At 38.6% G+C, this 14,646-nt stretch overlaps 2 protein-coding genes and 1 long non-coding RNA gene across 3 annotated transcripts in view; 2 read left to right on the top strand and 1 right to left on the bottom strand.

Annotated features, from left to right (window-relative positions):
* Positions 1–37: 37 nt before the first annotated feature.
* On the top strand, positions 38–10,195 carry DERL2 (derlin 2). The gene is made up of 7 exons (XM_034420902.3): positions 38–371; positions 2,011–2,076; positions 2,957–3,030; positions 4,670–4,763; positions 6,828–7,023; positions 7,760–7,850; positions 9,021–10,195. Exons 1-7 carry the CDS (start codon positions 279–281, stop codon positions 9,124–9,126), a joined length of 720 nt encoding a protein of 239 aa, XP_034276793.1. The 5' UTR covers positions 38–278; the 3' UTR covers positions 9,127–10,195.
* On the bottom strand, positions 6,749–12,538 carry LOC117667497 (uncharacterized). The gene is made up of 2 exons (XR_004592053.2): positions 12,409–12,538; positions 6,749–8,030 (listed from the first exon to the last, which is right to left on the bottom strand). It is a non-coding gene; the product is annotated as an uncharacterized LOC117667497 (long non-coding RNA).
* Positions 12,306–14,646, top strand: part of DHX33 (DEAH-box helicase 33) — a 22,653-nt gene continuing 20,312 nt past the window's right edge. The window contains exon 1 of the mRNA XM_034420901.3: positions 12,306–12,740. Within this exon, the coding sequence (XP_034276792.1) occupies positions 12,467–12,740 (274 nt within the window). The 5' untranslated portion in view covers positions 12,306–12,466. The remainder of the gene's footprint in view (positions 12,741–14,646) is intronic.

Here is a 14,646-nt window from a genome sequence, read left to right as displayed (position 1 = left end):
ACAACTAACCATAGAGTTGGGGGGAAGACTAGAGAGCCACGCAGGCTAGACTTCCGATAGTCGTCACGATTCTCCGGCACACCAAATCAGCTCTGATTGGGTTCAACATGTAGACGGAGGGAGGGAGGTGGACGGCACAGATTGGCTGAAGGGGAAAAAAAAAGGAAGCATGGAAATGGGTCAGATTGGCTATTCGGCCAATGGCTTTGGGGATATGATTGGCCGACATCGAGGAGCTACTGTAAGCAGAGGAAGAGCTTCAAGGCGGCAGCGCCAAGATGGCGTATCAGACTTTCCGGCAGGAATACCTGCAGGTGCCTCCTGTCACACGGGCCTACACTACCGCCTGCGTCCTCACCACCGCGGCTGTGGTGAGTGGGGGAGAAGGGTGGGCTCCAGTGGTCGCTCGGTGGTAGAAGAAGCAGTCGTTCGAGGGGAATCCGTAGAGCCTTCTCCTTTGACATACCTCTGCCTTGGCTATTGGGCAGATCTGCTGTATTTCTAGATTGGGTCGTGATGAACTTTTTTCCCCCCTCTTTGATTCCAATAATTAATTAAATTTATATGTCGCCCGTCTCAGTATCCGAAGTGACTCTGGGCGGCATAGAAACTTTGTGCAGTTTAAATTAACAGATATAACAGATTAGCAGAATTGGAAGGGACCTTATAGGTCATTTAGTCCAACCCCCCAAAGTTTTGAAGAAGAGTATATATCTGTGGCATTGAATGTAAACAACCTTTCCACTCCTGGGGACCCATCTGCTAAGAACCGACATTAGAACAGGCCATGAAGAGTTAGGATCCCACAGACTGATTTACCACACGGCTGTGAAAATTAAATCAGGCTGAGAAGAGAATTAAGAGAAAATTGTGTAAAATAGAATCTGGAACCCAGGCCATATATAATCAAAATATTTATTCTTCCACTGAATAGTAAATTAGCCTGAGAAACCATCTTCCAATCTACTTTATTTTTATTTATTTATTTTATATTGGATTTCTATACCGCCCTTCTCCCTAAGGACTCAGGGCGGTGTACAGCCAGATTAAAAAAACATGCAGAACAAATATTAAAAACAATTAAAAGATATATAAATTTGGCCCAATTAAAACTCATTTACCAATTAAAAACGTTTAAAACATTTAAAAACAGTTAAAAATTTCATCTTAAGCCAGCCCGGCTTGTTTAAATAAATGGGTTTTAAGGGCGCGACGGAAGGCACTGAGGTCTTGGATTCTCCTTATCTCTGGGGGGAGCTGATTCCAGAGGGTAGGTGCCCCCACAGAGAAGGCCCTCCCCCTGGGGGTCACCAGCCTGCATTGTTTGGCTGATGGCACCCCGAGGAGGCCCTCTCTGTGGGAGCGCACGGGTCGCTGGGAGGTCGTCGGTAGCAGCAGGCGGTCTCGGAGATAGCTAGGCCCTATGCCATGGAGCGCTTGCCTGCAGCATAACTAAAGTATCACCTAGCTATCCTATCATTTGCTAATATTACTGTAGATATTTTTCTGGTATACACATAAACTCACAGCTTAAAATATGGTGCAAAACAAAACAAATGGAAATGTCAGATACCTTTGATACATATATTTTAGAGCAGTGGCCTTTGGGATAATGTGCACATAAAAAAACACTCATTACAAGTTTTATCTTGCTTTTTTAAGTTATCTTAAAAAGTGGTCTTTGCTATAGCTATTTGTACTCATATTGTTGTTTTGCTTAGAATTTTGAAATAGAACAAATGGTCCTATTAAGAAGGTTCATCTTTATGGAAGGAAAGAAATGGTAATTTGATTTATGTTTGTGGGGGAAAAAACCCAGCAGGTTCTGCCTGATTGGTATTGGATGAAATCAGATGAGTGTTTATGCAAGGATAGAATGGTTATGAACCAGATTGCATTAGGTCAATCAAGGATACTTTATAAATTCAATAATATAACCTGCCTAATGGTGGATTCATAAATCACAATGTTGTACAACTGCGACTTCTTTTGTATTTTCTTTTTTTTTAGCAATTAGAATTAATCACACCTTTTCAACTGTACTTCAACCCAGAATTGATATTTAAAAACTTTCAAGTAAGTGCTTTTTTGCATGTTTTTCATAAAGACAAGTAGCATAATGCAGTTTTCACAAATCAGAATTGCTGGTATTTTTAACAAGTGGAATCAATTATTGAGATTTATGGTAGAACCCTCTAATACCTACAAACATTATTTCTAATAATGTTATATGTTGATTCTGCTACCAAATTTGATTGTTCTGTATTAATATATATCCACTTGTATATTTGCGTGTGTGCCTGCCTCTCTCACACACACACACACCGGGCCAGGCTGCCAACGTCAGCATATTGCCCCCAACAATCTGGGTCTTCATTTTACCAACCCAGAAGGCTGAGTCAACCTTGAGCCAGTCAGGATTGAACTCCTGGCAGTGGGCCGGGTTAGCCTGCAATACTGCATTACAGGGTGGATTTGATTTAAATCAAGTTGATTTGAATCACAATTTAAATCATGATTTAAATCACTAGTAAAAAGGCTTGATTTAAATCAACTCGATTTAAATCATAATTTTTAAAGAGCAACTGTCATCTCTGCTACTCCTTTGACCCACTGTTGACTCACCGAGAGTGTTGCAGAATATACAGCCTCATGCCATATAACTAACCTCCATTTCATGCTGAATAAACTAAATTATTTATGTATCTTAAATAGAAAACTATCTTATGATAGATTTTTACCCCAAAAGTTTTTTATTAAAATAAATCCGATAAAAATCAAAAAAATCCGATTTAAATTTAAAAAATCTGATTTTTTTGATTTTTTTTAAAAAAAAATCATTGATTTTTATCCACCCTGCTGCATTCTAATCACTGCACCACCACAGCGCCCTCAAACCAAGAAGCATTTGCTTAAATGTGATTTATTAATTTCTCATTCCTCATATCTCTTGCAGGTATGGAGGCTGATTACAAACTACCTTTTCTTTGGGCCAGTTGGATTCAATTTTTTATTTAATATGATATTCTTGTATCTTTTGCTTATCTTCTGTATGCAAGCTTACATATGCTTGCATATGTAAGACCTTTTAGACCTACCCCATTGAAAGTTGCTTGACTCTTCTTTTCTAATTAATTTTATTTAATATACTGCCATAATTTATATGGACTCCAGGTGGTTTAGGAACAACTTTAGAAGCAAATAAGTAATTTAAGGAGGATAATATTAGTTGCAACTGGTTCTTTCTTTGAAAAAATATTATAAACCTCATGTTTCACTGTATTTCAAGGGAAATCACCATTTGTTTACATATGTCAGCAGTGCTTGCTCCTAATTTGTTATGGACAAATCAAGTTTTGCTTAGAGTCAAGATGCCCAAAGGAACCTCTGTGGTAGTATTAATTTGGCCATTCCTTGGTATTACCTCATAAGGCTTAGAATATGTTTGGAAGTGAGGATATGAGAGGAAAAACCTACTTTGTGGTAGTCGCCACTTTCAAGATGCCCCCCTCCTAACACAGTACCAGATACATTATTACAGATGGAAATTTTAGTTGCTTAAGTGTTTCCTTGTTGTAGCTCTGAAGCAGGTAATACCTACTGAAATTGGAGAAGTTACTCACAAATTTATAAACTTTTTTTTTATTAAAATCACCTGGAGACTGTGAGTTTAAATCCTGCCTTAGGCAAAGTCAGCAGGGTGATCTTGGGCCAGTTACACACTCAGCCCAACCCACCTCAAAGGGTAGTTGTTGTGGGGAAAATAGGAAGGATTACTAGGTGTGTTCAGCGCCTTGAGTTATTTGTAAAAAATAAGAAAAGTGGTATACAAATAAATAAAAATAGCATTGAAGTATTAGTTGTTGAATCAAGAATATTCCTTTAGTTGCTTGATTGCTGCATGCTAGACATGTCATTTCTGAATATATAACCTTTAACAAAACTTTTAAGATGAACATGAGTACTTATTCTGAATACATATTATTGATTTCTCAAAATCCATTTTCTTTGTAGGAGGAATAGATTTACATATCTGAGTCAAATAATGTATTTGTTTACAAAATTTATATAGCTGACCATTTTAAACAAACAAACCTTGGTGGCTAAAAATAATCCATGGAAGAAATAACTCCTCAAATCACTAGTAAAAAACAAAATTATAATAACGGTAACTCAACAGAGAATATGATCGTTGTGATTTGTTCTTGTTGCATTTGTGAGTTCTGCATTGGTAATCTTCAAGTGTAAAAGTCTCAACTATGAAAATATGATTTTTTTTGCAGTCAAACAATACAAAATTAGATCTCTAATGATAGAGCCAGATCCTTTACCCTGGTTGTAACTTGGTTGCAAAAGCCTACCTTATATTTTTGGATTGTATGGGCAGAAAGTCCCTGATGTATACCAATTCTATGGCATAGAAGTTTTAATGTCAGTATTGACTTTATTTCCCAAAAGATCTGATAAAATGTTTGACTCTGTGTAATTAACAATAGCCTAGAATTATTTCAGTTCTAAATGCTAAAATAAGACTAAAGGTGTATCTGCTTGTAGACTTAAAATGCTTTTCTTCTTCCACCTCTGAAGCTAAAATATAGAACAAAGTTTCATTTTCTTGTAGAAATAAAATATGTGTCTACATCTAGTATTTTCCTGAACTGGTGATCAGATATCGCTATTGTCGAATGCTTGAGGAAGGATCATTTCGTGGTCGGACAGCAGACTTTGTATTTATGTTCCTTTTTGGTGGACTCTTAATGACTGTATCCTTTCATTGTTGGATTTTATATATAAGATCTGGGACATGATAAAATTATTATAATTCTCCATCTATTTTTGGGATATCTCTTTAATAGTGAATACATCTTCTAGGAAGTCAACTAAACAAATAGCAAGCCTTTTTCCAGAAATGAACACTTTCTGAGAGAATTCTGAGTTCTTATGTTGATGGGAGGTTCCTTGATTCATGCAGTGCCATTATATCTACTAGGCCTGATCGGGGAAATTATTTATAAAAATACCCATTTTTTCAAAGAAAACATTTCCTTGGTTTGATTTGGAACTCGCTGAGCTTTAACTTTTGAAAAGAGCCTCAAGTGTACCGCTTCATAAAAGAATTTCAAAACTGTGGAAAATTTTGTTAGGTGGTACTTTCAAACAAGATAATTTCTTTCTGAAGAGCAGAGGTAATCTAAAGACTATTTAATTCCAGAATACATTTTTTTTATTTATTTATTTTGATTTATATGCCGCCCTTCTCCGGAGACTCAGGGCGGCTTACAAGGCGTTAACCAATATTTACTTTCATCAGAAAAACACTGGTAATGAAAAACTTCAGACATTCAGAACAAGATCCTATTCTGCCCTACTGCTATAACTCTTATTTCCTTTCCTCAGGCCAGCCTGCAGGTGTCTCTATTTTTATCTTCACAACCATCTAGTGACGATAATTAGGCTAAGAATAGAAGATCAGCCTCAAATCATTTTGCATAATTTCTTTGTGAAGTGGGAAGTGAAACCTAGGCTTATGCTGAGTCAAACTAGGGCTGTATATTTATGTACATTAAGTGGCAACCACTCTTCAGGTGAAGGGACTTTGCTAGTTTACTCTCAGATACAGCTAGTCCTTGACTTAGAACAGTTCATTTAGTAACTGGTTGAAAATACAAAGGCACTGGAAAAAGTGACTAATGACCATTTTTCACACAACTGTTGCAACATCTCTATGGTCACATGATCAAAATTCAGACGCTTTGCAACTGACTCATGGCTGCAGTGTCCTGAGGTCATGTGATCATCTTTTTTTTTTTTAATTTGACTTATATGCCGCCCTTCTCCGGAGACTCAGGGCGGCTTACAATGCGTTAAGCAATAGCCTTCATACTTTTGTATATTTATACAAAGCTTATTGCCCCCACAGTCCGGGTCCTCATTTTACCTACCTTAGAAAGGATGGAAGGCTGACTCAACCTTGAGCCTGGTGAGATTTGAACTTGCAGTAATTGCAGGCAGCAGATATAAGTGGATGTTAATTAGTCTGCTGAGCCACCAGAGCTCTTTTCCAACCTAACAAGCAAAGTCAATGGGGAAGCTAGATTAATTTAACAACTGTGTTACTGACTTAACAACTGCAGTGATTCACTTAACTGATAAGAAAGCTTGTTAAATGGGACAAAGTTCAGTTAATTGTGTCACTTAGCAACAGAAATTTTGGGCTCAATTGTGATTGTAAGTCAAGGACTACTTGTATTAAAAACTAATGCTCTTACAGTATTCATGTGTGTGATTATGCAGTGCAAGTGTGGAAATCATGTCTTAATGGTATTTCCCTCTTAGAATGTATCTTTTTTTCTGGAAAATTAGCAAATTCAGGTCTGAGCAACTTTGCAAAAATTTCACTCAGTTGAGGCATTGCTCCAGTCTGTTTAAAAAATTTCATTATGATTAGGCAAATATGGTTTGCAATCTGGCTGTCAGCACTAGAGTACTAGAGACGACATCGAAACCTGACACTGGCCTCAGATCTGTACCACAGTTTGAAATAGATCTGCTTCAGGAAACCTGTCTTTCTAAGGATTTTTTTACAGTGTGTAAATTAAACAATAAACCTTTCTATTGTGAAGGTGCTTTTTTTTTAAAGATTTGGAATATTACTTTAGGCTTTAAATCTGATTTACTTTTTCGTTCTTCCCCATTCCTAATGTGCCACTGGACACTGTGAATTACCAAAATAAATATGTATGCAGGATTACAACTTTCTGCTATTTATTTTTAAATTTCTTCGATAAGACTACAATGACTTTTTCTTTAACCATTATTTCCATCAGCTTTTTGGCTTGTTTGTCAATTTGGTTTTTTTAGGGCAGGCATTTACGATAATGCTAGTATATGTCTGGAGCCGCAGAAATCCTTTTGTTCGCATGAATTTCTTTGGGCTTCTCATCTTTCAGGCTCCATTTCTTCCATGGGTTCTAATGGGATTTTCACTTTTATTGGGAAACTCCATTATAGTAGATCTTCTAGGTAAGATGATAGAAACTTATGTCAGTAAGTGAGCTATAATAAAATCCTTGCCTTGTTGACCTGCCTCATCTCTTAAAAATTATTTCCTTTCTGCTTGTGCATACTAACTTTTAAAGTTACAATTATGCAATACATTGATAGTTATTGAGGAATCCCAGCAGCAATGATTACACTGTTAGAAGATGTGAAAGACCAGATCATTCTGCAGGACAGATAAAAAAATAATTCTTCATAGCAGCCTTTTTTAATCATTATGAGGGGATACAGATTTATTCCCTAGCTTAATAATGAGAATTGTATATACTTTGCCGAATGTAAAATGCAGAATTCATAAAAGCACTACTGTGCTGCTTGTTGTCTTACAGTTTACATATGAAGAGGCCAAGAAAAGCAATGCTACATATGAAAATCTTAAATTAGAAACAGCATGCAAAATATATCTTGAGGTGCTTCTTCTAAAAATAGATGAACTGATGATGTGAAAAACAATTAAATGTTTTAAATGTTAAAGCAACAGGAGGAGGTTGTGCTGCCCACTTAAATATTCACACAATTGGAAAAGAAAACTAACTTCTTTAAAATTCCTAAGAAACAATCTTTTCAAGCCTCAGGTAGACTTTTATGAACCAGGCTTTTAAAATGCTTTCTCAAAACGGCAGTGATTAGTGTTGGGTGTTGGATGCTTTTAAACTTTTGTAATAAAACAAATGTTGTGTTTCAATATTCCCCCCTCCAGGCATTGCTGTGGGTCACATATATTTCTTCTTGGAAGATGTCTTTCCAAATCAGCCTGGGGGAGGAAGGCTTCTAAAAACACCATCCATATTGTAAGTGCTTTCTATTATCTTTTTTTTATTTAAATCATTTATAGAGCTGCCGCCCATCTTATAGCCAACTCTGGGGAGCTCCCAATCAAAAACGCTTTCCTTTGTGATGGGCATTGAGTGGAAGGGAAGAGGCAGAATAAATTGTGCAGAACAGTTGTATTCAGTGAGCGAATTCCAAACCTAAAAAGATAGAAAATGGACAGAGATAGAGTTTAATCCACATTGAATTCCTGAATTGCTGCCTTAATCTCCCAGATTTGTTCACTTTTCCAAGCAGAGCTTAGTTGATCATACCTAAGAGGTATATAATTAAATGGAATTCGCAGAGGAAGTCTGCATCAATATTAGAACACATGCTTCACATGATGAATATCCTGAATTCAACCCCAGCATGTATAAATAGAGCTGGGAATCATATCTGAAATCTAGAGAAGCACTGTCAGTTAGCATAATACTGAACTAAATGAATTGGTTGCCTGACTCAATATACAGTGTCAGATAATTGCTATGGAGAATATTGGTCTATAAGTACTGTTTGTGGAATTTATAAAAGCATCTCACTGGTTACTTACAGAACAAGTAGTTGAAATAAGTGGATACTTTTTGGCCTCATATGTCATTTACCATGGTAGACCAAACCATATCATTTTAGAAAAGTCTAGTAGGTTTTAAATCCTTTTAGAATTCAGTTTATATCCTACACAAAGGAAACTAAAACCAGCACATTGTGATAACTAATTAATTTGATAAATTTCAATAATAAGAGCTAAAAAAATCACCCTATCCTGCTTTGCTGCTTGGGCTTGATGAAAGCTGTATTTGGTATGTCTGTAGAATATCAGATTGGGGAAAGCCGCAATACAGTCACAAGAAAGTAATTTAGAAGCAGCATTTAAAAGAATCTTTTTAACAAACTGAAAAATACCAAATTGAGAAATATATGCAATTCAGAACAGTGGGAACTAATGGTTCTTCCTAAGACAAATATACATATATTCCTAATTCTGGCCACTTGTTCTTCTTTCCAATTACCCTTGAGGCAAAAGAGAAAAGAGCAGGTTGGCAGAAATCATGGCGTTTTAAATGCTTCCCTTTTGTTAGTAATGTATGTACACTTTTCTATTTCTGTTGACTTGAGCATTAAATATCTATATATCTATTGCTTAACAGGAAACTAATATTTGACACTCCAGAAGAAGATCCCAATTACAATCCACTGCCTGAAGAAAGGCCAGGAGGTTTTGCATGGGGAGAAGGTCAGCGTCTAGGAGGCTGAGATCCAGCAAACATCTTTGACGAGAGACTAGGCAAGCAAACCACCCTGGAGAATGGTTCTGTTCTCTTGTGCATAAAGGACGTTTTGACAACTCTGAATATGCAAAACATTTTTTTCAAAAATGAAAAAAAAATCTGATCAAAAGACATTTTTCAAGGAACTGACTTCAAACCCTCTTGGAGACTTTTACATTGATTTATTTAGAAATGAATGATCCAAGCCAAGAAGAACTGGAAATGTACATTCTTGTGTTCTTCAGTTCATGTGTAAAAAGAAATATTTGTAAGGCCCTTTTCAATTTTATTTCATACAGGACTGGGCAACTACAGAAGATGAATAAAACTGTTTATTTTACTTTTCCTTTTTCATTAGATAATTAAACAGGCAAGCTTACTTGACTTGCTGACCATGGCAATGGTGCCTCTGAAGCAAACTACAACTGAAGAGCCTCTTTTTTTCTCAGAAGATTTGGGCAGATTTTATATGCTGAATTATGTTGAAGACTTTGTGTTTACCAAAACTGGTTTACTGTTATGTTTGCAGTGTAACCCCCAATGGTGGCTAGGGACCGAGCTGGTTGGTGAGGTTTCATATGTAAATTGTAAAATTGGTTAGCTATAAGGTACAACCCATTTTCCTTATGTACAGTGTTATATATTCTCTTAAAAGCAGATTTCTCATGTGGGGTTTGGGATTAGTCAAAGTAGACACTATTATGGCAGATACTATAGATGTTTGACTTTTATATCTTCAATTCCATCTTTACTATTTTTGTATTTCATGGAACATGATTTGTCTTCCTCTGTTGCTACTTGAAAAGGAAACATCTAAGAAACATATTGTTTCATACAAATCTCATGACAGATTGCACTGGAAGAATGAAAGTTCTAAGATATAATTTGTTCAAAATATCTGTTTTATGAAAGACCAGTTCTCTTCAGGGCTAAAAAGTGCTTTATTTGGCCTGTTGTGTGGGCAAATTACCTTCCGAGTTTCATACTTAAATTGCTGCACAGTGGCCTTAGCATCCCACCAAATAAAATTAAGCTGAAATTCCGAGATCATAAAATTTTGTGAGCTCTTAAGATTCTTGTGCCCCAGGTCTTGGCCAGTTAAAAAATGTGAGAATTCAGAGTTGAACTGCGGTCTAGGAGTTTGAAGAGTGTGAAGTTATTAAACTTTTGACATACTTAAGGTAGAACAAATTCTGATGTAAAAAAAACCCTGACTGATAAACCACTTGGCTTATAGGCAGTCTTTAACCATTCTATTATGTTCTCTGATGAGCAGTCAGCCCTCCTCATAACTTAAGCCCAGTTGCTGGTATTGTCCAGATAACTGCATTACTGTCACTAGCTTTTCCCCATTTCCAAACTTAAAAGTGCTCGTTTAAAACACAGCACCAAACAAGCATACTCTTGTGTGTGCACGCGCATGCTGATTTTTTAAAAGTTGGAACAGTAAAACTGGACTTAATATAGATTGAAAACCGTTTCAAATGCATTCTTCCTCGTGGACCGATCTCCCTTACATTAGGAGTGTAAAATGTATGGATCAGCACAAATTGTAACTGTTTTATGGGTACATAGGGTAGTGTCAAATGTTTGGGCTTCTTTTACATTTTTAATGGTCCAAGAAGGATAAATGCATGTATTACTTTAGATGACTCTTTTAGTGGAGTTATATAAAGGAAGATAAACTATGAACAGGTAAGTTTCATAAAGTTAGCAATAGCTACTTCATACAGATAACTGATGTTGGGGTCAGTACAGCACTGCCTCTGAAACCCACTATTGTTAAGGATGCTAAATTTTATTATGTTTGCTGGCCTCAGAACTCAAGAGTGACTAAACAACTGAGAATCACAAAAATTTAAACAACCACCAGCGAATTCTCATTTCCCAAACTCTTTATTTCCCCCACATCTCTCAGAGTGGGTGAAACATTACTTTTCATATAGTATGTTCTGCAAAGTAAAATCTAAACTGGTTGTGTAAAAGGTGGAGATTTTGTAGATTTCTAAATCCCATGGATAAACTTTTCTTACTGCCAGTGATTTAACAAATACTCATTTTAAAAAATATGAATACTGTGATGATTTTAAAAACAGGGTCCTGGCTGCATGCAAGTTCAAGCCATCCTGTTTTGCAGTTTTATATGTATGTTTTCTCAAAACAACCTTTTGCAACTAATTATTGAGATTCCAGTGGGAAAAATGGATCCTTTTAAGTCTAAAGCGCTCAGTCTCTACATTTTGTGGTATTAAAGTATTAAAAATTCAGGATTGCCTGGTAGTACAACTAAAAGATAGCTCTGGTGTCTCATAAAAGCAATTCAGTTAAGTCCTAAAGGTGCTTTTTCAGGAGGGAACTGGACTTTGGTTTTTCTTTTGAAGACGGTTCGCTTCTCATCCAAGAAGCCGCTTCAACTCTGAGTCTTCAAAAGAAAAAACGAGTCCAGTTGCCTCCTGAAAAAGCACCTTTGGGACAACCATGACTTAGATCAGGGGTCTCCAACCTTGGCGATTTTAAGACTGGTGGACTTCAACTCCCAAAGTTCCTCAGCCAGCAAAGCTGGCTGAGGAACTCTGGGAGTTGAAGTCCACCAGTCTTAAAATCGCCAAGGTTGGAGACCCCTGACCTAGATGACTGAGAATCTACAGAATCCAGTTAAATGTTAACTGACAAAATAGAAGTAAATACAATTAGGCGCCTATAAATAATGGCGCTTTTCCCCGTGAATCCAGAATGTCTGGCAGCAATGAAAGAAAAAAAGTTGTAAGCCTACTTCTATGTCCACATATTGCACATTACTTGCGCGGCAATCGTACGTAAAACTGAATACCGTGTATCTCTTGGCCCAGAAAAATAAGCTACCATAGTTTAAAAAAGCATATAAAAGGTCATGAAAAGAGCTCGGCCCCTGCCTTGTGGAAATTGGAATTCCCGTAGAGAAGAACATCAGGAAACAAAGTTAAAACAAGCAAAACACGAGGGCAGGAACCGCTCCAACGTGCAACGCAACACCCCGTTTCCCAAAACCGCGCTTCTCACGCCTGAGGCGAGCGTTAACTTGCAGACCCAGAAGGCTCAGCCTTCGGGTGAGCAGTAGCGCGCATGCCCGAATCGGAGAAAGCGGCGAGCGAACTACAATCTCCAAGAGCCTCCTGCGACGGTAGCGAGCGGGCGTTGACCAAGAGGCGGGCGCGAGGATCGCTGGGAAATGTAGTCCGCGTTTTCCTGAGGCAAACTCTGAGGGGCGGGGCCCGGCGAAGCATGTTACCTGACGCCGGCGAGGAGGAGGACGCCAACGCCGCCGCCGCTATCACTGGGAGCCGAGGATGCCTCAGAGGACCGGGGAGCTGCCCCCCTTCAAGAAACCGAAGCTGGCGTCCACCACGCTGCCTCTCGCCTCTGGATCGCGCCGAGCGATGTTACTAACGACACCGGGGACGAAGCGCCATCCTTCGTCGTCCTCCTCTTCTTTGTCGTCGTCGTCGTCCTCCTCCTCCTCTTCCATAGGGATCGACAGCCAGCGTCGGAGCCTGCCGATTTTCCAAGCGCGGGGGACGCTGCTCGGACAGCTCCGCACCTTGGACTGCGCGGTCCTGATCGGTGAGGGAAATCGTGCCCTTCCCCCACCCTTCCTAAAACAGCCTTGCTTTGTGGGAGGGGGAGGAGTCAGCAGAAGCCTCGCCCCTTTTCCCGAAGGGGAGGGGGGTTGAGCGGGAATGCTCCTCCCTGCTTACTGCAGGAAAGGGGCGGGGTCTGGCGTTGTGTTAGTTCTGCGCAGCTGCTGGGCGGTGGGCGTGGCTTTCCCATAGCCTGTCTTTGCTGTCAATTGCCTATTCTGGGGGAAATTTTCCCCTCGAAGGGAGGAAAAGCAGAACGTGGGAATGTTGCTTCTCTTTATCTTCTGCCCCCGAGCAGATGCAAGGCTCCCTTTTGGCCACTGAAAAAGATCCCGGGATGCTCCCTGCTTTTTATGTTTTGTTTTGTTTTTGTAAAAAGTTTTTTTATTGTTTTATACACAAACTAACACATAATACATCAGTCCAGTGGTGGGTTTCAAAATTGTATACTACCGGTTCTGTGGGTGTGGCTTGGTGGGCGTGGCTTGGTGGGCGTGGCAGGGGAAAGGATACTGCAAAATCCCCATTTCCTCCCAATCAGTTGGGACTCAGGAGGCAGAGAATAGATGGAGGTAGAGCTAGTCAGAATTTTTACTACCGGTTCTCTGAACTACTCAAAATTTCCACTGCCGATTCTCCAGAACTGGTCAGAACCTGCCGAATGTGTCATCTCAGTGTTTCTTCAGTGACTTCTTCTTCCTCTTGTTACTCCTCTTTTCTTCCTTTTTTACAACATCCCTCTCACAATACAATATTTTTATTATACCATTCTCATATTTAATTATTAAATTATTTATCTATATCTATTTTCTAACCAATGATAGAATTGTCCCCCAATGATAGAATATTCTGTATCTTCTCTTTCTTTGATTTTCAAAGTTAATCTATTCATATCTAAAACATTTCAATCACTTCCCCTTCTGAAGGGATTTTCTCTGCTTTCCATCTTTGCGCAAATACTATCCTTGCTGCAGTTATTACATGTATAATCAAATTTATGTTGAATACTTTTTGCAGTGAGACTTTTGCTGGGGATTCTCCAGTTATCCGCCCCTTTCTCTGCAGTGCTGGAGGGTCGGAGTTTGTGACTGGCTCCCAGTGTGGTTTTAATGTTGTGCTTTGAACTGCCGCTCTCAGGTTTCCCAAAGTAGGGATAGGAATTGTTGAGCCATTTGTCTGAAGTGGTGTGGGGTTTTCTGCCTAAGCAGAGGGTTGGACTAGAAGACCTCCAAGGCCCCTTCCAACTCTGTTATTCTAAGTTCTAAGCTGTAGCCCACTACAGCTGTTGGCATGTTACAGGTACCTAATACAGGTACTCCTCAACTTGCAACAGTTTAGTTATAGTGGCACTGAAAAAAAGTGACTTATGACCATTTTTCACACTTATGGCCCTTGTAGTATCCCCATCATCATGTGATCAAAAGCAACTAAATCATGTTTATGATGGCTGTGCTGCTCCAGGGTCATGTGATCATATTTCGGGACCTTTGACAAGCAGAGTCAATGGGGAAGCCAGATTCGCTTAACAACCATATGACTAACTTAACAACAGTAGTGATTCACTTAACAACTGTGGCAAGAACGGTTGTAAAATAGGGCACAATTGACTTAACAACTGTTTCCTTTAGTAACAGAAATTTTGGTCTCAATTGTGGTCATAAGTTGAGGAACTACCTGTATAGATTTTGCTACGTTTCCTCAAAAAGGTACATGGGGTGCTGATGACAGCCCCCCTTTTTTTTGGTTGGATATGGTTTAATTAGCTTCTTTGCAATTATTCTCAAGTATTTGAAATGCAAGCCAATCTTTAAAGTTGGGGGGAGTGGGATCTTACATTTTATTTTCTTCATTTATTGAAGAAGATTTCAGCCAAAATCTAGCAAATTGAT

The sequence above is a fragment of the Pantherophis guttatus genome, chromosome 1 (genome assembly GCF_059756535.1).
Source record: "Pantherophis guttatus breed Tessera chromosome 1, ASM5975653v1, whole genome shotgun sequence".
Lineage (NCBI taxonomy): Eukaryota > Metazoa > Chordata > Lepidosauria > Squamata > Colubridae > Pantherophis > Pantherophis guttatus.
This window is presented reverse-complemented; position numbering and strand designations above follow the sequence as displayed.